This window comes from Natrix helvetica (genome assembly GCF_964273705.1).
Source record: "Natrix helvetica genome assembly, chromosome: 10".
Classification (NCBI taxonomy): Eukaryota; Metazoa; Chordata; class Lepidosauria; order Squamata; family Natricidae; genus Natrix; species Natrix helvetica.
In genome coordinates this window covers 12329319-12350640 of record NC_138561.1, presented here as the reverse complement: position 1 = coordinate 12350640, position 21322 = coordinate 12329319, and the positions used below count along the sequence as shown (strand labels likewise).

Genomic DNA, 21322 nt, shown 5'->3' with positions numbered 1-21322 from the left:
AACCCCCAGTCCATCGACCGGCACAGTACATGGCCTGCCCCATCTGTGCACATGCGAGATGCAGGCAGTGCATGAAACATACACACACACAAGTCATTGAAAAAAATGCTCTCCATGGAACTGGTCTGTGGCACCCAAAAGGTTGGGGGTCACTGTTGTAGACAGCTTAAGCTTGCAATAAATATTTATGCTCATTTGAACTGCCTAAATCTCCTGATTTCCCTGGTGCTTAACATGTATGTATGTATGTATGTATGTATGTATGTATGTATGTATGTATGTATGTATGTATTGTTGGTAGATAATACATGAAAAACTTTCTGGAATGTATAAAGGAATTTCCAAATTATATTGGAAAAGTAGAAAACACGAAGGGTATTTTTGTCACGCCTAATGGATGTGTAGAAAAGCTAGGAAATTTTGGATTCAAATATGCACAATGATACTTTTAAAATAAATAATATTCAACTGAAACAACTTTTTTGTTGAGACTGATGGATAGACAATTAGAAAAGAGCTGTGGAAGATTGTTTTTGTACATGGTAATTGCAGCGAGATAATTATATGCACAAAAAATGGAAAGACTATCAAATACCCACAATGGAGGGTGAGATGACAAAATTTGCAGAGGTGGCAAAAATGACTTGCCTGATTAGGGAAAAGACAATAACTACATTTGTCAGTGACTGGAAACACTTATGGACTTTTTGCTGAAAACTGAAAAAACTGAACTTGTGATTTATGAGTTCGACAATTAGAAAGAATAGAATATGGAAAAAATGGAGTTATGATGTAATCTTAGAGAGAGGATAAAATTTAAATGCATTTATAATGGTGGTAAAGAAGGTTTTCTTTTTTTCTTATTTATGTTTATGTACTCTTTTTACTTTCTCTTTAAATTTGTATTGTTTTTGCTCAGTTAAAAATTCCAATAAGAATCAATAATAATAAAAAAGATTCAGGACATCCTAAAATACTTACGGTATTTGCCCATTAATCTCCTCCCCAAAGTGAGGAGGGGGATATGAGTTATTGGCTTGCTTAAAATGATAATTTCTTGCTGTTTTTCTATGGTGCTGACTTTTAATTTATAAGATTAAATTAAATCCATTTCCCACCTCTTTATTTGGAACTGCAGTCCTGAAGCAAGTTCGGAAAGCAAAGAGTTAAGATTTGAACTTCTGAGAAGTCCTCAAAAAAAATATGGATTCATCTTTAGACAGGAATGGACCAAAGTCAGCAAAATGTAATGGAATGGAGATGTTTTAAAAATCCATTGCAGGAGAGAGAGGAAAAGAGAAAGAGGTCTTTATGTAATCCAGAAACCAAACCAGAAGTAATAATACTAACTTTATTGTAAGAATACAGTGACAGAATCTTGCCAGTTTGAGAGTCTTTCCTTTCTCCCCTACCTTTACATCCCAGAGGACAAAGGGAGGGATAATTCTGAGATGCTTTCTCCATCCTCATTCCTTTGGACTCAGATGTCTCTTATCAGAGCGTTGTCCAGGCTGTGGCTCACCCTCTTGATTTTCACGCAACCCATTTCATAAAATGCATCTGTCATAAAAACATGGCAGGCTGGCCACACTAAACCTGGAAACTATATAAATGTATATGTTACTGTGAAAGTCCGAAATCTGGTGAATGTCGACATTCACCGGTGAATGAAAGTCCGAAATCTGGTGAATGTCGACATTCACCGGTGAATGAAAGTCCGAAATCTGGTGAATGTCGACATTCACCGGTGAATGTCAACATTCACATAGTCGCTTGGTGTATGTCCTTATCCTCTCGACACCCTTACCCTAATACCCTTACCCTAATACCTCGGCTCCTCGCTTCCTTTTAAGCGTCTTCTATTCGCGGGCTTTTCTTTTTTAAACCTGCGATCCTGCGCGGTTAGAACGAGTAGTTTCCAGGACTGCGAATTGAAAAGCCAAAGGAAAGCGTTACGCTGAGATTTCGGACTTTCACAGTAACAATATGTCACCGTGAAAGACCGAAATTGGTATGTGTCGACATTCACCGGTGAATGTCGACATTCACTAACATTCACTGGTGAATGTCGACATTCACCAATTTCGGTCTTTCACGGTGACATATATATGATAAAGAAATCACTGACACCCTTCCATAGGGAGATTGAAGTTTGAGCAAGTGAAGCTTTCACTTCTTCAGTCAGATATTTATATTTTTCAAAACAATGAATGCAACCCAGAGAGATATTTGCTTGGAAATAATATGACCTTCAACTTAGACTCCCGGTCCTTAATTAAAGGATTTCCAGATCTTTAGAAGGTTCCTGAGAATCTCATTTGATCTACATTCCAAGCAAACAGACCCTGTCTCTCAAAAGAGAGGGCATCTGAATTTTTGTGTAGGCCTACTTAGCACTAGCACTTAGACTTATATACTGCTTTATAGTGCTTTATAGCCCTCTCTAAGTGGTTTACAGAGCATATTGCCCCCAACAATTTGGGTCCTCATTGTACCAACCTCAGAAGGATGGAAGGCTGAGTCAACCTTGAGCCTGGTGAGATTTGAACTGCCAAATTGCAGGCAGCCGGCAGTCGGCAGTAGTAGCCTGCAGTACTGCCCTCTAACCACTATGCCACCATGGCTCATTACACAGAATCAGGATGGAAAGACTTTATCAGAAAAAGAAAGATATGCACTTAGGAGCTGCCATTTGTAAAACTGCTTTCCTTTTCAAGGACCATCAGGAGGTCTGTCACTTGAGACAAAAACGATGCCACAGGAGCCTACATTTATGCCTCACTGACATTAATTACAAAATTTGCCTGTTTTAATCACCTAAGGAGATGAATATTGATTCATAATGTATAGGGGGGATGTGAAGTGTTTAAAATCTGGAATACTGGCATCCCATGTGTCCTAACATCCTGCTAAATTATTTTGTTAGACTTCTTAGAAAATCTTCACTTATTCTCGGAGTAGAGGGAAGACAATTCAATAGCGAAAAGAACAAAATGTAATATGCACATCTATACAAATATAATATATTCAGTTCACTAACACACAATGGCTAGTTTTACACATTTTACTAATCCACAACATAGCTTGTTTGTTAACCCAGAATCAAGTTGTTTTTAAGACTGTGTGAAGTTCCAGCCTGGAGATTCAGATTAAATGTTTTTTGTGATCTCTATTTTTTTTTCTAAATTTGGATCAATAAGTTAATTCTAATATTTGTATTGAATGTCTCCAAAACCAATGCTGGATAGTTCAGATGGCCTCTGATCAGCACATTTCCCTTTGCAGATTCATTTCAAATGATAACTGCTTGATTCAGATATTAAAATCAGATTTTCTGAATTGCATGTGTGTGTATAATAGAGAAGTGTGCATAGTACACAAATTCAAATTGAAACAATGATATCATTTGAATTTTGTCAGCTAGATAAGCCAACTCTATCCATTAGGGCTTAGCATGATGTGTGAACTGAGTTTCAAAACTGTAGTTTATGTCTTAGAATGTGGGCAGCAGACCACTATTGTGCAATTAAAGCAACCCATGGTGAGTGGAAGAATAGTGAAAGCAACCCAATTTCTAGTTTAAAAACATTTATATCTCTTTAAGCCATGGGTCGTCAACCTGGTCCCTACCGCCCACTAGTGGGCGTTTTGGGATTCCAGGTGGGCGGTGGGGATTTCGGAGGTTAAAACCTCCTTTTGTGCCAGTGGGAAGGGGAGGAATAGAAACTGTTAGCAGAGCAGTTGCAAACACGTGGGAAGAGGAAGGGGAGGAATAGAAACTGTTAGCAGAGCAGTTGCAAACACGTGGGAAGAGGAAGGGGAGGAATAGAAACTGTTAGCAGAGCAGTTGCAAACACGTGGGAAGAGGAAGGGGAGGAATAGAAACTGTTAGCAGAGCAGTTGCAAACACGTGGGAAGAGGAAAGGGAGGAATAGAAACTGTTAGCAGAGCAGTTGCAAACACTGGGAAGAGGAAGGGGAGGAGTAGAAACTGTTAGCAGAGACAGGCAGAAGCCAAGCAGAGCAGTTGCAAAATAGGAGAAAGAAAAGGCAGGAGAGAATTGTTGTTGGCTAATAATAATAAGTGGGCTAACTAGCTCAGCCTTAACTTTTGTACATAGCCCTAAGGAAGATAAAAAAGGAGATAAAAAGGAAAAGCACTGTGTGGAGTGAGGATCAAAACGTGAGAGTAAAAGTAGTTGTTAAGCTTTTTCATTAGATATTATACAAATCTTGTTATTGAAATGCATTTACAATATGGTCCATGCAAGTGATACACTGGGCCATTATTCTCTGGTTGTTGTTTTTTTTTTTTTTTTTTTACCAGCTATGGCTATTTATTCAGGTTTGACCCAGTGGTGGGATTCAAATAATTTAACAACTGGTTCTCTGCTCTAATGACCAGCTGGGTAGACATCGCTCGGTGGTCATGTGACTACGTGGGCATGGCCAATTCAACATTACAGGTCGATGGGCGCTTTGCCCTAGCTGTTACAATGTAACGAGGGTTAACCGGAGAGGCAGTTTATGTAAGCAGGGCAATAAAGATGAGGCTAGAAACAACACCAGAATGTTTCCTTCCTGCCTTCCTTACAGGATGAGCCCTGTAAAGTGGAAGAAAACAAAATGAGATTTCTTCCAACAGCCGGTTCTCCGAACTGTTTAGGAAGTTAACAACCGGTTCTCCTGAACAGGTGCAAACTGGCTGAATCCCACCACCGGTTTGACTCCACCTATCTCCAGAAAGACAATATTTAAAACACATCATAGAAGAAACATGTCAGTCTAGACAAAATCGTACTGGTAACATGAAAATATTTGTTAAAAATTCTACAAACACTCTAACTCCAGGTCCCAGATCCCAGGCTCTAAGAAGCTTCTGGAACACTCGGAAAGTGGGTAGTTCAAGAAGGCAGGGATTGCTTCCTCAATCCCACAAGACAATCACGTATAAAGGAGATGATCTGGAGTTCACTGGGTTAAACCATGTTTTTCTCTGAAAGAAACTCACCTGGTATGGGGTATAGATTCATCATAAATTGTTCAATATCCTGAGATCTGAGTCACATATTGCACTAAACCACAATATGTGGTTGCTTTGACTTTGCCAACAGCATATTGTTTGTATACATGGCTTCTACAGTTTATGAACCACGGGTTATGGTTTAACATGCTTTGTGAACCCCACTGTGTTTCCAGAAGCCTCCTTAAAACTCTACTTTGGCACCGAATATTAACAGGTCCTCGGTGTTCCATACATTTCAAGGACACTGGCCTAGCCTCAAGCCTTAGGAGCAAGACTCCATTGATAAACACTTGCATTCATGCCCTCCATAAGCGGAAATTCATAACAGCCTTTGGCCCTTTTCATTAAACACTACTTGCAAAAATGATGCTTTTGCACAGCAAACTGTCCACATAAAATATCATCTCGGCTGAAGAGTCAGCTTCTTTCCTGCTAGTCATCCTGCTTTATGTCTCCACAATAGAAACGTCACCTGAGCGCCTGGGAAAAAGATTAATAACTCTACCAATGATGTGCTCAGCCCTTCCTGCATGTTGCCAAGGGCTTGCACGCCCAGTGAGAGGATGCCAACGCGACCGAATCTATCAAAAGATGTTTGGAGAGAACCTTTTAATTCTGTAGATAGCAAAGGCAGTTTTTAAGGTGAAGGGGTGGCAATGGCAATAATAAGTTGCCAATAGGGATTTAAGTAAAGGATGCAGAGACACTGTGAGTGATGCGCTTCTCGGAGCAACTCATAAAAGTGACAGACAACTAAGGCAGTACATGTATTTGTTTATTCCTTTGCAAGACAATGTCTGGTCTGCCGTTGCAGATCTTTTGTTCTGGCAGACAATACATGTGTCGTGTGTGTGTGTGTGTGTTTGTGTCTGACATTATCCTTTTATTACCCAACAGAGTGGAGCAATGAAAAGCACAGAGAGCTTGTGTTCCATGAGCAAACTGCAGCACAAACAATCATCGGGGCAACTGCAAGCCAATATCATCGCAAACCAGCCAAAAGGTAGGGGTTGTCGGTATATATATACTGTATATTTTTAAAAAAACGATTGAAGGAGGCGAGACTGCCTCTATCTCTCAAGCAAAGGCCTTGCTTGATTGATGTCAAATGAGTCCCAGTGACATAACAGGGCATCATTTGGCACTAATGCAATGTCAAAATGGCACGGTGTCCTGCAGACATTACATTCGTTTTTGGAAAGGAAGATGGATTCCTCTCCATCTTTGTCAGCCAGAGTGATCAAAAACCCTGGCGAACACTCTGGCTGACAAAGATGGAGAGGCAAATGGTTGGGTTCTCTTTTAATGGTGGAAGCAGATTGTGGGCTTCTTGTCACTGTCGTTTGCAATGGATGGAAAGGGAGAAATGTTTATGGCATTCTTGGAAGGGCTTTGCTCACTATCGGTTATGTAGGCTAGAGGAGAGGTTACTGGGTACATATGGACAACAAGTTAAGCCCATGAGTAAGATGCTTACTCATTGATAACAAACCAGGCAACCTACGTAGCAAACCCCTCTATGGAAACTTGCATTGCATCTTAGACATCTTTACCAACTCTGGCTGGCTCAAATTACATGGAGACCCTAGTTATTAAATGGACACATTTCCTGACTTTGCAGTATCCACTGAACATTTAAAGTAATCAAGGAACAAGCTTATATGACTGTGATGGCGAACCTATGGCACATATGCCACAGATGGCACTTGGAGCCCTCTCTGCAGGCACACAAGCCATCACCTGGGGGGTCGTGCCTGCATGGGTGGGGGTGTGGGGGTCACACACATGCACGGGGCAGAGCACAAGGGAGGTCACAGGCATGTGCAGGGGCGGAGCACATGGCATGGGTGTGGACACACCCATGTGCCCTATTTCACGCATGCACATGATTTCGGCATGTGAGAAGAAAATGGTTAGCCGTCACTCTTATATGACCTGCTGTATAACAACCTGTGCAAAAACAATTGCAGGGTTTCCCCTGGGCTTGGCTACATGAATACAGCCCATGCATTTTTAAAAACTCTTTCCAACCCCACAGAATGTTGGGAGGAGCTCTCGTCAAGGGGCTTGGGTCGGACTCTGTTCTTCTATCTACTAGCATGGCTGCAGTCCAAAATTGAACAGAACCAAATGCAGTCCGAGGGGTGAAATCAGTGGAAGAAAAAAATAAATAGGAAAATGGGCTGGATCAGTTTGGGGAATGAGGAGTAAAAAATGCATCGCTGTAAGAAAAGCAGTTGACTATCAGCTTGGAATGGCAACTTGGCCATCCTTCTGTCTTCTCCCTGCCAGGCTCCCCAATGCACAGATACGTATAACATAGGATTGTACTGGAAACTGATTGGAAAGAATTTCAAGGAGCTATACTTTTCCTATCTATCCCTGTGAGGTGGGGTGGCACAGTGGTTAGAGTGCAGTACTGCAGGCTACATCTGCTGACTGCCGACTGACTACAATTTGGCAGTTCAAATCTCACCAGGCTCGAGGTTGACTCAGCCTTTCATACTTCCAATGTAGGTAAAATGAGGACCCAGATTGTTGGGGGCAAGAGGCTGACTCTGTAAACCGCTTAGAGAGGGCTGTAAAGCACCATAAAGTGGTATATACAGTAAGTCTAAGTGCTATTGCTATCTAAATGAAATAACCCTCTTTGCTTAAGCAGAGTCAAGGGTTAGGTTATATGGCGTGAAAAGCATGTTGATCCAGTTTGATTCATGCTAGCTCCTTGATTTAAGCACAGCATCTCCCTGGAACCAAATAATATTGGGGGGAAACAGAGAAGTTATGGCCCTATTTTGAAGCCCCTTGCCCTGGGTCCTCCTCCCTCTATCCAAGTTTGAATCATGTATGGAAGCATGATTAAGCTTAGACAACCTTCTGCAAATTACAGGAACAAAATTAAAAAGCCTTAACAAAATTAAATAGCCCTTTCTGCTATTTAAGAGGCATGAGTCAATTCAGAATCTAATTGAAAAAAGGTCAAATCATTTCACTCCAGGCTTTCAGATGAGATACTTGGATTAATTGATGAAAGGCTTTTTTGTATGAAAAATCTTTGTCTGAATTTGAGTCTGAATCTTTTGGATTCAGGGGAATCTCATTTGATTCCATACATCTTAGCAAAACAGATTATTTGATTTGAAGGAGTTCTCTGATAGAATCACCTTTGGCATGCAAAAAATTAATGCTCCTTTATGAAGATTTTTCCTCAAATGAAATCTCTCTCTTCCTCTCCCTCCTTCCTCCTGTCCATCCCTGTATATGTGTGTGTGTGTATGGGTGTGTGTGTGTGTATGGGTGTGTCAGGAGTGGGTTGCTGCTGGCATTACTGCGGTTTGCAACCCATGTGCAACGTGTACGCATGTGCACTCTTCAATGCACTCTGCATGTGCAGAACAATTTACAGTGAACTGCACACACAGCAGTCACTGAAATCCAAAATGGCGACGGCCAAGAGGCAGTGAGAGAACCGGTTCAGGGGCGTGGCAGGCCTGGGTCGCAGAGAGAGGGGGGAGGGGATTGATGTGTAATAACTCTATGAGACTAAATAGAAGACTTCAACATGCTCATTTCTCTCTATAATATTCATGGTATTTCAAACCCAACACATCTTCAGGGCACTAGTTGACAAAAGCTGTATTTAAAAGTAACATTCTTTTCAAATAACTAATGGTAGCTTCGCACTGTAACATATCCAAAAATCAGGTGGTCCACCTCCAATTTTACTCTTTCTCTAGCAGGAAGACAAAGGACAACAGCCACAAAGAAGCTCTTTAAAGTTAATTGCAAGTAAAAATGAATACATAGGAAAAGGCAGCCAGAGAGGGAAAGGGCAGGAAGAAAAGATTTGAAGAAAGCAAGATATATTATTGTGAGGTCAATAGAAAGAAGGATTCGATATGAAGGGCAGAGAGGCAGCGTCTGAGGTCAAGGCCCACATAAGGGCTTTTGAAGGAAGTGAACAGTATCTTCTATCAAATGATATCTTGAATGAGTAATCCTAGCAATTGGAGTGGAAGGGGAAATAAATAAATTCAAGAAATCCCCAAACCACCATCAGTTTTCTAAGCTGAGATTGACAAAGACCCTATATGATCCACTGACAATATATCTAACTGGAACCAAGGAAAACAGTCAATTGGTAAAGAAATCTGAACTTTACCTCCCTCCATCGCTAGATTTATATCTTATTTTTTCCCTCAGATGGTTTTTTCCAGCCTGCAATCTTCAGATATATTGGTAGTGCAATTCATAGCTTTCTGAGAACGCACCTGAAATCCCTAACTTGGAAAAAAGATGGCTAATTAAATGTTTTATTAATGGAACATTTCTGGAGTGTTATACAATCTGTTAGCTGCATTCTCTGCTGCCACATCGTTTCCAAGATGATCTTCTATCTGCATTTCTTTATCTCTCTAAAGAGGATCCTTCTGTAACTGTCAAATATACAAACGCTGCTTGATTTTCCCCTGTAAGGCAGCTTGGTTCTGTGTTGACAAAGTTTTGCGCACAATGAAGGTGATTGAATTCACTTGGTTGAGATGAGCTGCAATGAGGCACTAACCTGCCTCACTTGACATTTGCATATAATTACTGACAACAATCATCTTTGCCTTGACTACATGTATCTTCAAGGCGCATCAGATTGTCCAACTTAGTCTTGTCCAGGGTTTCTCAGAGTGGTTAGTATTGACTCCCAAGGATTGATGGGCTATCCACAGTCTTGTTGCTGCTATTACTATTTCTTTTATTCATTAAACATGAAACTCAGTCAACTGAACATTTAAAGATGTGTCAACCATTGACTGGTGCTAATGGTTGATATGGGTTGCTGCCAGCATCCTATGTCTCTTAAAATGTACGATGTTCTGCATTGCACAGTTTTTTGCAGTTCTGCTGGAGTTCTTGTAGGAAGCTGCAATTTCTTGATGTGTTTTGTAAAATTCTTGGACAAGGTACCAAGTGCCCTGATGACAATGGGTATCACTGTTACATGTTTCATCCATAGCCGTGTAGTTTCGATGGCCAGCTCACAATATTTCGTGATTTTTTCCAGGTCTTTTTCTTCGACTTTGGCATCTCCTGGTACCACAATATCAATAAATTGTATGTTTCAGTTTTCGACATCTGTGATATTTGGTGTGTTGTGTTCCATCCTTTGGGGCTGGTTGGTAGCTCAACAGCTCGAATCCTAACCAAAGACCTAGGAACTGTTAAGGTAACGTCAGAGGACGTAGGGTGGTTTTTTGTAGAATCAGAATGTTCAAGTCAGGTAAATTTAGAATTTCCAAATAGCGAGGTAGCCCTTTAGGTATTGCTCCAAGGGCTCCAATTAGTATCGAATCACAGGTGTAGCCCAGGTATTTAACCTTCTGAGCAGTTTGGTGAACTGGTTGTTGGACGAAATCATTAGGGCAAAGAACCAGTTGTTAAATTATTTGAATCCCACCACTGAGTGAAGGTCTTTATTTTGCACTCCGGGGCGCCTGCAGGGGAGACAAAAAAGTCTGACACACATTAAGGGAGGGGACTTTGGTACCGGCATCACACTTGGAGCTATCCAGTTTACATTTTAAACAATCTTTATCCACAAACATAGACATCCCTGGATCCATCCAGACCTGGCAAGAGAAAAATCACAGCTTCTAAGAAAAGCATTAGTCTAAAAAATCAACCCAACTTTGGGGATAATAAAACCTGCAAAACAATAACATAACTATTGGGACTGTAGCAGTTTAAGTTTTCTTACTTATTTACTTTCTCTCTCCCTCCCTCTCCCCCCCCTCTCCCCGCATCTTTGTGCCTTAATTTTTAGATTGTAAATCTAATGTTTTTATGGCACTGTCAATGGCACTGGAAACTTTCTTGGCTAAAGAGAGGTGGATAAATGCTTAAAAGGAAGAATCATCAAAGGTGTGAAACACAGGAGAGAACTTTCTAAGGCAAGACTCTGTCCTTAAACAGGCTTGGTTACAATTCACTGAAGCTGGAGAAGAAGTATCTGTAGCATCCCTACAGGTGGATCTCTAAAACAGATAGCTCTAACTGAAGGAGATGCTACGGCAGTCCTGTTCATTGAAAAGCAAAGCTCCAAGTGCTCTGTCAAATTGACTAACTGCACCGTCAAGCCTCCAATTTTGTGCTCCCTTATCCATTCTGACTGGGCCTGGCAGAATAAAGTTCCATCAAGAACCCAAAGACATTGGGTTATCTTTCTCCTGTCTTCTACAAGGTCAGCCTTTCTGTGGGTCTCAAATGTTTCTTAACATGGGACAGGCAGTATCCCTGTGCTTGACAAGCCACAGAAGCTAGCTAGTTGACAGCACAACTCAAAATTCCTATCCTGCTTCCTATGCTGTCAAATACACCAGCATTTAGATTCTAAACAGGCTAAGAAATCCACATTTTTATCCAATTTCATTTAAAATAGGGTGCACAATAAGAGGTTAAAGCACACTTCACATTTGCTGCAAATTATTCAAAGCTGAAGGAGGGTTTTCTTTCTTTTTTTCTTTTCTTTTTCACATTTCATTTAAAGCATATATGTCTCCATTGATTGCTTTAGGCGCAGGGAATTACAGCATGCTGCCTTTCTTTGCAGAAGAGCTCTGGTGGGGGGGGGGGATCTGAACCACAAGAATTTATGCAAATTTAAACAGTCTGTTTTACAAGTGAATGCCCTTTTAAAATGTGGCATTTAAGGACCTTCCATGTTTCTCATTAGATTTCATAAATCTATGACTGGAAGAGGAGAAGCTGCCTCATATTTGCATCCCTGTAGAGGGGGAATCTTGCTGCATCTACAGGGTTTTGTGCACTTGGGTTGAACCAGCAGAAATGGGAAAGTAAAATATTTGTGCAAATATATTCCCTCCTCTTAGTTAGGCATCCCTGATACGCCCATGTCATCTTTACAAACATTATGGAACCAAGTTGACCAGGTGTCTATAGGGCTTGTCTGAGGGATCTGGCACTACAATGCATTGATGTTTTCTAGGTAGATTTTAAGTGATATTTTTTGGAAACCATTGGCCTCAAAACCAAGTTATTATATGGTATTTCTTGGATCTCCATTTTATTTTCAATGCAAACTCTATGTGGAACATCTGTGTGAGGCCATCAGATTTTGGAGATGGCTATCTGAAGCATATTGGTAACATTTGTGTTTAGTCAAATAGTCAGATAATGACATGTTCAACAAGAAAATAAGGACTCAGTGGCTAAGACGCTGAGATTGTCATTCAGAAAGGTCGGAAGTTCAGCGGTTCGAAACCCTAGTACCGCGTAACAGAGTGAGCTCCCATTATTTGTCCCAGCTTCTGCCAACCTAGCAGTTCGAAAGCATGTAAAAATGCAAGTAGAAAAATAGGGACCACCTTTGGTGGGAAGGTAACAGTGTTGGCATTTAGTCATGCCGGCCACATAACCACAGAGACATCTTTGGATAGCGCTGTCTCTTCAGCTTTGAAACAGAGATGAGCACTGCTCCCTAGAGTCGGGAATGACTAGCACATATGTTGCGAGGGGAACCTTTACCTTACAAGAAGATAAAATTCTACATATCTGGCAGTTTTCTCTGTTTTGAATGGGGTCACCCTAGTAGGAGATGTTGAGGCATAAAAAATCTTCTAGACCTGAATCTCTTTCCTTTTGCAGATAGTCAGAAATGACGTTACAACTTTGGGTGATGCTGCATGTGTCCTGCTTCAGGATAAGAATCACTGCAGGCCCTGCTAGCTGCTGGATTACACTTTTATAAGACATTTAAGATGGGATGCCTTTAAGCTGATTTGGAAACTTCAGCTGGCATGCCACTAAGAAGCCAATGTGGTCAGTGATCAAATTACAGGCACTGTTCTTGCTGTCCATTTTTTTCCCAGGTAAAATAGAAAGTGCAGGTTATTACCTTTAAAAATGGGTTAGATGGGTTCAGTCCAGGTCGCTTGAAATAATGCTTCTTTCTATACAACACCGGAATTGTTCACAGGGATCAACTGGAGAGGTTGAACTTTGGCTATCATAGAATCAGTTGAACGACTTAGGATGAAGCCTGTTTTTTAGCTGCCTTCATTCTTCGCTACGTATTTTCTGATGAATTGGGGAGCTTCATGATTATGTTGGCTTTCTTCATACTTTTTGCAGCAGGCTTTTTAGCTGTCAATTGCCATTGTTTCTAACTGTTGTTCTTAACGTCTCTGGCTTTTCTTAAATGTCCTGTTCAAACGGCTGAAATGTAGAATGTTTATCTATTAAATATCTGAAACTGCCAAGTCATCAGTACAAGAGGCTGCGTGAATGAATAATAAAATAAAGGCAAACAGTTTAAGAAAGGAAATGAAGGAGTGGGGTGGGGGAGGCCTTTGTGATATGTTTAACACCGTGTGGGATGGATCGCAACCAAGCCAGATGGCTGGCAGTCTATTAAAATGAAATGTACAACTTTATCTAAGAATCTATCAATGCCATGATTTCTGCATAGCTTTTGGTATTCTCCATATACACACCCTCAAGGTAAAATGCCAGTTTTATTAGCCTGGTGTGGCTCTTAAAAGCACCCCATTCCACTTGCTCCCGATAAAAGTGGACGCCCCGTGCCTGGTATTGTTTTTAGATAATCATTTAATCTATCCAGATTGACAAATGCCATAAAAAAGTTAATGCTCTGTTAAAATCTGCTTGGCAATGTCTCAAAAGCTGTTTTCTGTTGTATGAGAGACAGCTGGTTTTTCTATATTATTGTCATGGTGCTTGGGAATTTCTTTAGAATTTCAGTGGGGTATTTTTGAGCTTGCTGTTGGGAGAAATAGAAAATTTGCTGCTAGCGTTCGTGGTTATTATTATTATTTTTATTATTGCAAATTGTTTTAACCCTGGCTGCCTCAATTCCCAAACTAGAAAAGCTCCATAAAAATAATTTATTTCTTTGAGTTCTAATTGATATATTTTCTTGGGATTTAATTGAAATGTGGGAATCTGAACAGCCAGACTAAAAAGGGATAGTCCTCTTCTCATTTTGCTGGCAATTAATGTTTCTTATTTTCCATTAGCTGTCAGCTGAGCTTAATTAATTAATATCCTGATTTTAGAACTTTTACAAATAACTCAAGATGGCGAACATATCCAACACACCTTCCTCCTCCTATTTTCCCCACAACAACCATCCTGTTTAGAACAGTTTTCTTACTTTTTGATTGAGTCACTGGATATACAAATATGAGGCATTGTTTAGTGCTACATAACCAAGGACTGTACTGAATAAGCTGCATGTCCACTAAGTATTTGGCTATTCAGAATGCATCAGACTAGGGTTTTCCCTGGACTTTCCAGGCGATTGCACAAATAACTCATTGCTTAGATAAGCATTGAGTGGTTTCTGTTGATATTTCTATTGTTTGTCAGCTATCAATTTGGTTGCAAAGGAGAAAGCAGGAAATACCAACTCTGAAGGAGAGAAGAGGTTTGATTACCTTGGGTTGAAGGGCAACCAGGATAGAAAAGGATTTCCTTTTGAATGTCAGGCAGTATCAATTTAGGTTAGTCAGAAGTATCCGTGCAGGATTATTTTATATAATGTGATTTTGATGATTATGCTGTTTGCTAACATTGTGCTGTGGCCTGCCAGCTGCCAGTGGAGCTGGAGCCAGAATTGGACGATGAGGAGGTTGGGCAGGCACTTGGGCCTGTTCTGGAGTCTGGGGAAGGCTCTGATGGATGCTCTGCATTGGACGCAGAGTTAGAGCCAAAGCCGTCTCACATTTCACAGCAACAGGCAGCCACCTTTGGAGGCTGAGATAAGTGGGGAGGAAGAACAGCTGAGGCCTGTGATAGATGCACGTATGTGTAGAGCTGTTAGGAGAGGAGAACAACTGAGGACAAGAAGTCAAGTAGGGAAGCAAGGCACATGTGGACGCTGAATGGTCCCTCCGTAGCTGGGGAATAAATAAAAGGAAAGGGGAGTGGTGGTTGTAGGAGACAACAGTTCAGATTTCTGAAGATTCTGTGCCTCAGAGATTGCTTGCCAGAACTTAATTTGCAGCCTTACAGCTGGAAGCTCATAGCCTGGACTTCTTGGTGTGTGAATGCCATTAATTCACAGGATATAAATATAGAGGGATTTGGGGGACAAGGAGTCTGTTTCTTGTTTCTGCTAAGGCTGGGTCAGAACACATTGTTCTTCTGCTCATGTAAAATGTAGCAACAGAGTTTTGCTACTGGTTCCTCTCCACTTAAAGCTCTTTTTAAATAACTATTACTGAGGAGGGACAGACTGCAGAAAATTCAGCAGAGAGGATTGCAATGAACCAGGTGCAAGGCTCAGAAAAATGTGTGATCTTAAAACATATTTTTTTTCAGTTGAGAATTTTTCTTGACCATTGAGATGTATATAAAACAACACATGTAATAGAAAGAATTTGGTTGAGTGCTGGCCATTGAAGCAGTGTTGATTTCTGGTCAACGGTCCCTGCAGTTTTTCTAGGAATAGTTCAAAAGTTGATTGTGAATGCTCCGTTGGATATCAAGCATCTCTCTTCTTGACCACATCACAAATGACACCATTAGACAACATTTTGGTGAGGCACCAATTATAGAGAAGATGAGAGAAGGCCGGCTGTGCTGGTATGGACATATCCTGAGAGCAGCACCTTCCACCGTTGCCAAGACTGCCTACCAACTAGAAGTCAATGGCCAGCGACCTCACGGATGCCCAAAACAGAGGTGGTAAGACACCAACAACAAAGACATGCAAGCTGTGGACCCTGGAGATGCAGCTGACCATGCAAAGTAGCATTCAATGATCCAAAAAATGGACCCTGCATTTGTGGGAATATGCTAGGAAGGAGAAGAAGTTCAGAAGTGGATTGCCCATATTCACCTAACTCCTGCCCACCTAGCAGTTCTAAAACAAGCAAAGGCAGCTAGATAAATAACTACAACTTTGGTGGGGAGGAAACAGCATGCCATGATGGCATAGTGTCCACATGACCATGGAAACCTCTATGGGTAATGTAGGCTCAATGGAGAGGAAAACACCCAGAAAGATACGGCATCCTTCATTTAATCCTCCAGAGAAATGAGGTCCAGGCAGAAGAACATTGTGGCTTCAAAACCTAAGGGTTTGGACAAAACTCAGCAGCACTTTTTCATGTGGCTGTTGACAAAAATAGGATCGCCAACACCCGATGACGGATATGGCACAAGAAGAAGAAGGCTCAATGGCTTTGAAACAGAGATCTGCACTGCCCCCTATAGTCAGCAATGACTAATGGAGTAACATCCACAGGGAGTCCTTCCTTTCCCCCCTCAGTAAGGATGGGGATCCTTATTTAATCCACTTGCATTAAAAATGATGTAGACATTCCTATTTTCATTTTTCCGTAGTCTAAAATACAGGTGGAATTCAGATACATCTTCTTAGTTTTGCTTATTGTTTGTTTCGAAGGATATTATTTGGATTGTCTGCAAATTCCATGTCAAATATTGATATGCAAGGCTTTCTTTTGACATCAGGATGGCATCCTGCTGTTATGGAATTTTCAGTCTTCTGCTAACAGAGTTGTTATTATGCACTAGCATAGCTTTCCATATTATCAAGTCATCATGTTATCATTCATAGGCACGTCCTGCGTTGGCTTCCAGTATGAAACACAAATCTTCAGTGAAAAAGACCCAAAGAATAGTCATTGGGTGAAGCTGATAATAAGATGAGCATCATTCCATAAGAGAAATACAGCTTCTCATTTTACTTCTTCCAGCAGGGCTATGATTTGAGGAATGAACTTTTCAAAAATATTTATTAGGGGAGGTAAGATTGCTCTTCAGATTGTTCTTCAGAACTCCATAGTCATTTGTTTTATTGATTATAGCAAGTTTGTTCTTCTTTTTTCTGTACTGTTGTGACTTTGGAGGGTCATTAAACAAATGGTTGTAAGTGAAGGATCTCCTGTAGTGGTACACTGACACTCTATGTGGTCAAATTAGCCAAGTACAGAGAAGAGCAACAAAGATGTTTAGAAGACTGGAGGCTAAAACATATGAAGAACGGTGGCAGGAATTGGGTATGCCTTTGTTGTTGTTATTTGCGAAATCATGTCCAACCCATCTCAACCCTACAGGCAGCATTCCTACAGGCCTTCCTGTCCTCTACCATCTCCCAGAGTCCATTTAAGCTCACGCCTACTGCTTTGGTGACTCCATCCAGACATTAAATTCTCTGTCGTCCCTTTCTTCTTTTGCCCTCAATCTTTCCCAGCATTAGTCAGTCCTCCCTTCTCATTAAATGGCCAAGGTATTTGAGCTTCATCTTCAGGATCTAGCCTTCTAAAGAGCAGTCAGGGTTGATCTCCTCTAGAACTGATCAGTTTGATTGCCTTGCAGTCCAAGGGACTCACGGGAGTCTTCTCCAGCACCAGAGTTCAAAGGCCTAGTTTAACAAAAAGTTGGCTATGTCTAATTTAACGAAAAGAAGGACTAGGTGTGATACAATAGCAGTCTTCCAATATTTGAGGGGCTGCCACAAAGAACAGGGGGTCAATCTGTTCTCCAAAGCACCTGAAAGACAAGAACCAATCGATGAAAACTAATCCAGGTGAGACGAAAACTAGATCTAAGGAGAAATTTCCTGACACAACAATTAATCAATTGAATGACTTGCCTTCAAAAGTTGTGAGTGGCTTTTGAGAAGAGACTGGACATCTTTGTTCATTATCTGAAATAGTATAGGGTTTCCTGCTTGAGCAGAGAGTTGGGCTAGAAGACCTCCAAGGTCCCTTCCAACTCTGTTATTCTGTTACATATAAACAATGTCTCCATTTATATTTGCCTTCTAAGAACTGGTCTTCTTTTACATCAAATTGTAAAGTCTCTATTTCTATATGTGTAGCCTACAATACATGAGGAGGGTGAATATTATCTTTGGCTAGGCTGGACTTCTTTTCATGCCAAAACTATTTGGCATTAAGTGCAATAACAAATGGTTTCCTAGCTTGGGCCCTGAACTCTGCTTTAAAGCAAGTTGGGAGTGGATGAATGTTGAAAGAAAGCAAAGTCAAGGCCAGTACCACTTTGAGATTTTACTACTTCATCAGTAAACATTCAAGACTGGGGTTTCATCAAAACTTTGAAAACCTAAATAAACATATAGGAAAATTTGGGTTGGAGAAATCAAACTCTTCAACAAAATAAGCAACCACAGGAGAGAAGGCAACATTCTCTGAAGTTTGTCCTTTCCTACAATGTTGTGTATTGTATAAAAACAGCCCATGTTACCTTCTTGTTGCAGGACAAAGCAAGTTAAAATAGCCGCTTTTTAGGCTGGGTGGCTTAATAAATATTGAAAAGGTGGTTTACACTAGCTCAGATCACTGATTTTCTCTAGCTGGGCTTAGGAGGATAAGCCTTTGGTGGATGAAGGCCATATTTAATAAGTTAAAGAATGTAGAACATGTTCATATGAGTAAGGCTGGGCTGGGGGAGAAAGATTTTTTAAAAAACTGGTAAAATACTTATTTATTAAGTTTCATTTCCTCAAACTGATAGGAAATAAACCTCAGTAATCAGGAACAAAACTGGATCTGAAGACTCCTCTGGTTTTAGATTGGATTGTTCTGATTTTAATGGTCATATTGTGGACGTTTCTTATTTTATTATGGAGTCTGAGAATCTTATGATGGTAGTGTTTTATTACAGTCTGATCTAAGCATAGTACACAGAATTGTCTGCTACATTGTTCTACCTATCAATGACTACTTCAGCTTCAACCTCAATAATACACTGGCAAACAATAGATACATTCATGGCTAATCATGGCTCAGGAGCCTTTCTTTTCTAACTTACAGCTGATATATTGGTACCAGTCCATGGCCTGGAGCTGGGGCACCCCTGGCCTAGAGTTACTCTATTCGTAAGACATCTAATGTATGCATTAGTAGACTTAGCTGCCATGTTCAAAATGTAACCAGGATTCGTTTATTTAAAGAAATTTGGGAGGTGGTTTTAAAGTTGGTGTCTAATGCTTAAAGAACATGTCCTTTTTAAAAAAACTTGCCCCATAATACTCTGTAAACGAATTATTTTGATACTAGTTTCCAAATGTGTGACGCTAATAAGGCTTGTCTGATTTTTCTATCACTATGTGACAAATCTTTTTAGCTCATTGTTTTGACAAGGAGAAGTGGCAAGGAGAAGCAGCATGATGTCAATGCAGGCCCCTCTGGCATTATTTATCCTTAAAATCAAAAGGAAATTTCAATTAAAGGTAAACTGGGAAATAGTAAATGGCAAAAAGGAGAAGGAAGGAAGGAAGTAGGGAGGGAGGGAGGGAGGGAGGAGGAAGGGACAGAGGAAGGGAGGGAAGGGGAGGAAGGAAGAAACTATTATTTTTTTCTTTTTGTAATTCAAGCTAAAACTACTTTAAAAATGAAAGAGTTTCTATATCTCTTAAGCTGTGTAATGCTCAAAATTAGAGGTGCCCCACAAGTAAATACTGGTGAATGGCTTTATGGACTTTCTGATCCACAGGTACCAAAAAAAATGTTATAAATTATGAACAGATAAATCACATTAATATAAATGTAAATACTTATAACCTGACCGAATAGATTTGGGATGGATGCAAAAGCTCCCCCCCCCCTCCATTAAAAAACAAAACATAAAGAATAAAAATAAAGAATATTCTCCAACCCCCAAATCAAGGTACATCCACGATGCCATTAATCAAAGTCAGGGGCACAGAGGATGAAAATCAATAAATGAATCATCCACAGCTGACTGAATTTGTCACTTTGACTGACTGTCAAAGTGGGGGACAGAGCAATAATAGATTAGGTGACATCATCATATATGGATGGTTCGGAGGCTGCTCTTTTCAACCTTTACGGTCTGTGTACACCCGACTCTAAAGTTTGGATTAACAGAAGATGTCAATGCTCCGCTTTGAACCATTTCTTTATTGATGGAGAGGCAAGATTGGGCAATAGAATTCAGTTCGATTGAGGTTTCACGTGGTGCTTAAGAAATGATTTGTATGAATATGATATTACTATTGTAGTTTTGGAATGGCCAAATAGTAGATAAATGTCCTTGGTTTATTATATTTTCTGACTTCGTCTGAGGAGTGCGGTGGCTCAGCGGCTAAGACACTGAGCTTGTCGATCAGAAAGTTTGGCGGTTCGAATCCCTAGCACTGTGTAATGGAGTGAGCTCCCATTACTTGTCCTAGCTTCTGCCAACCTAGCAGTTCGAAAGCACATAAAAATGCAAGTAGAAAAATAGGAACCACCTTTGGTGGGAAGATAACAGCATTCCATGTGCCTTTGGCATTTAGTCATGCTGGCAACATGACCATGGAATTGTCTTCGAACAGCACTGGCTCTTCAGCTTTGAAACGGAGATAAGCACAGCCCCTAGAATCAGGAATGACTAGCACATATGTGCGAGGGGAAGCTTTACCTTTACCTTTTAACTTTGTCTTCCTTCCTCCCACCCTCCCTCTCTTTTCGCCTCCCTCTGTCCCTCCTTCCCTCCCTTCTTTCCTTCCTCCCTCCTTTCCTTCCTCCCTCCCTCCCTTGCCCATTTAGACAGTCACTTTATTTTCCCTCTAATCCCCCCACATTACTAGGAGATCCTTTGATGGCTTCAATCTTTTGCTTTTCTGTTCATAAAACTGGAATGTGAAAAAATTTTCCCCAGGTGAGCACGATCGCAGTCCAAATTCTAAATATGGATTCCATCTAACCAGTCAGAATTTTGGTTCCAATTGCTATATGTGGCAAGCATTTTATAACGGCATTTTATAACGGGAATGAATGAAAAACAAATGAGAAGAGAGGGTTGTATATTTATAAAACAGACACTGGATTGAAACCCTATGGAATTTTCAGACTATCATGGCATAAAGATTTTGTTTCACTTCACGCATACATCTGCCATATTTCAACTTGGTTGTTTTTACAGGGTGAAGAGTGACATGATATAATATGCTTGCCCACCTTAGTTTTAAAAGAAACCAGGTGGTAAGTATTTCTAAGAGGAAATACAGTGGATCCTGTTGTAAAGTTTGTACTGCAGCAAATTAAATGCAACTGTTTCTTGAACAAAAGACAGGTTTTCAGACTTAAAACTGAGAGAAAAATGGTGATAAGATATAAACTTTTTGATTTGAGGGTAAAGTGATGCTGGACTCAACTTGACATATAAAGCTAATTAGAGTGAATTTGAAACTTGTAGTTGATGAGAAAAATTAAGCCTGCCTCTTCACATTTGAATTTAAAGTGGAATATGTGGTTTTTAATTTTAAATT

General features: G+C 40.5%; 1 protein-coding gene across 1 annotated transcript in view; it reads left to right on the top strand.

Moving 5' to 3' along the window:
- LOC309397428 (uncharacterized protein) overlaps window positions 1-21322 on the top strand; it is a 603241-nt gene that overhangs the window by 312660 nt on the left and 269259 nt on the right. Inside the window, exon 3 of the mRNA XM_081963449.1 lies at window positions 5923-6028. Within this exon, the coding sequence (XP_081819575.1) occupies window positions 5923-6028 (106 nt within the window). The remainder of the gene's footprint in view (window positions 1-5922; window positions 6029-21322) is intronic.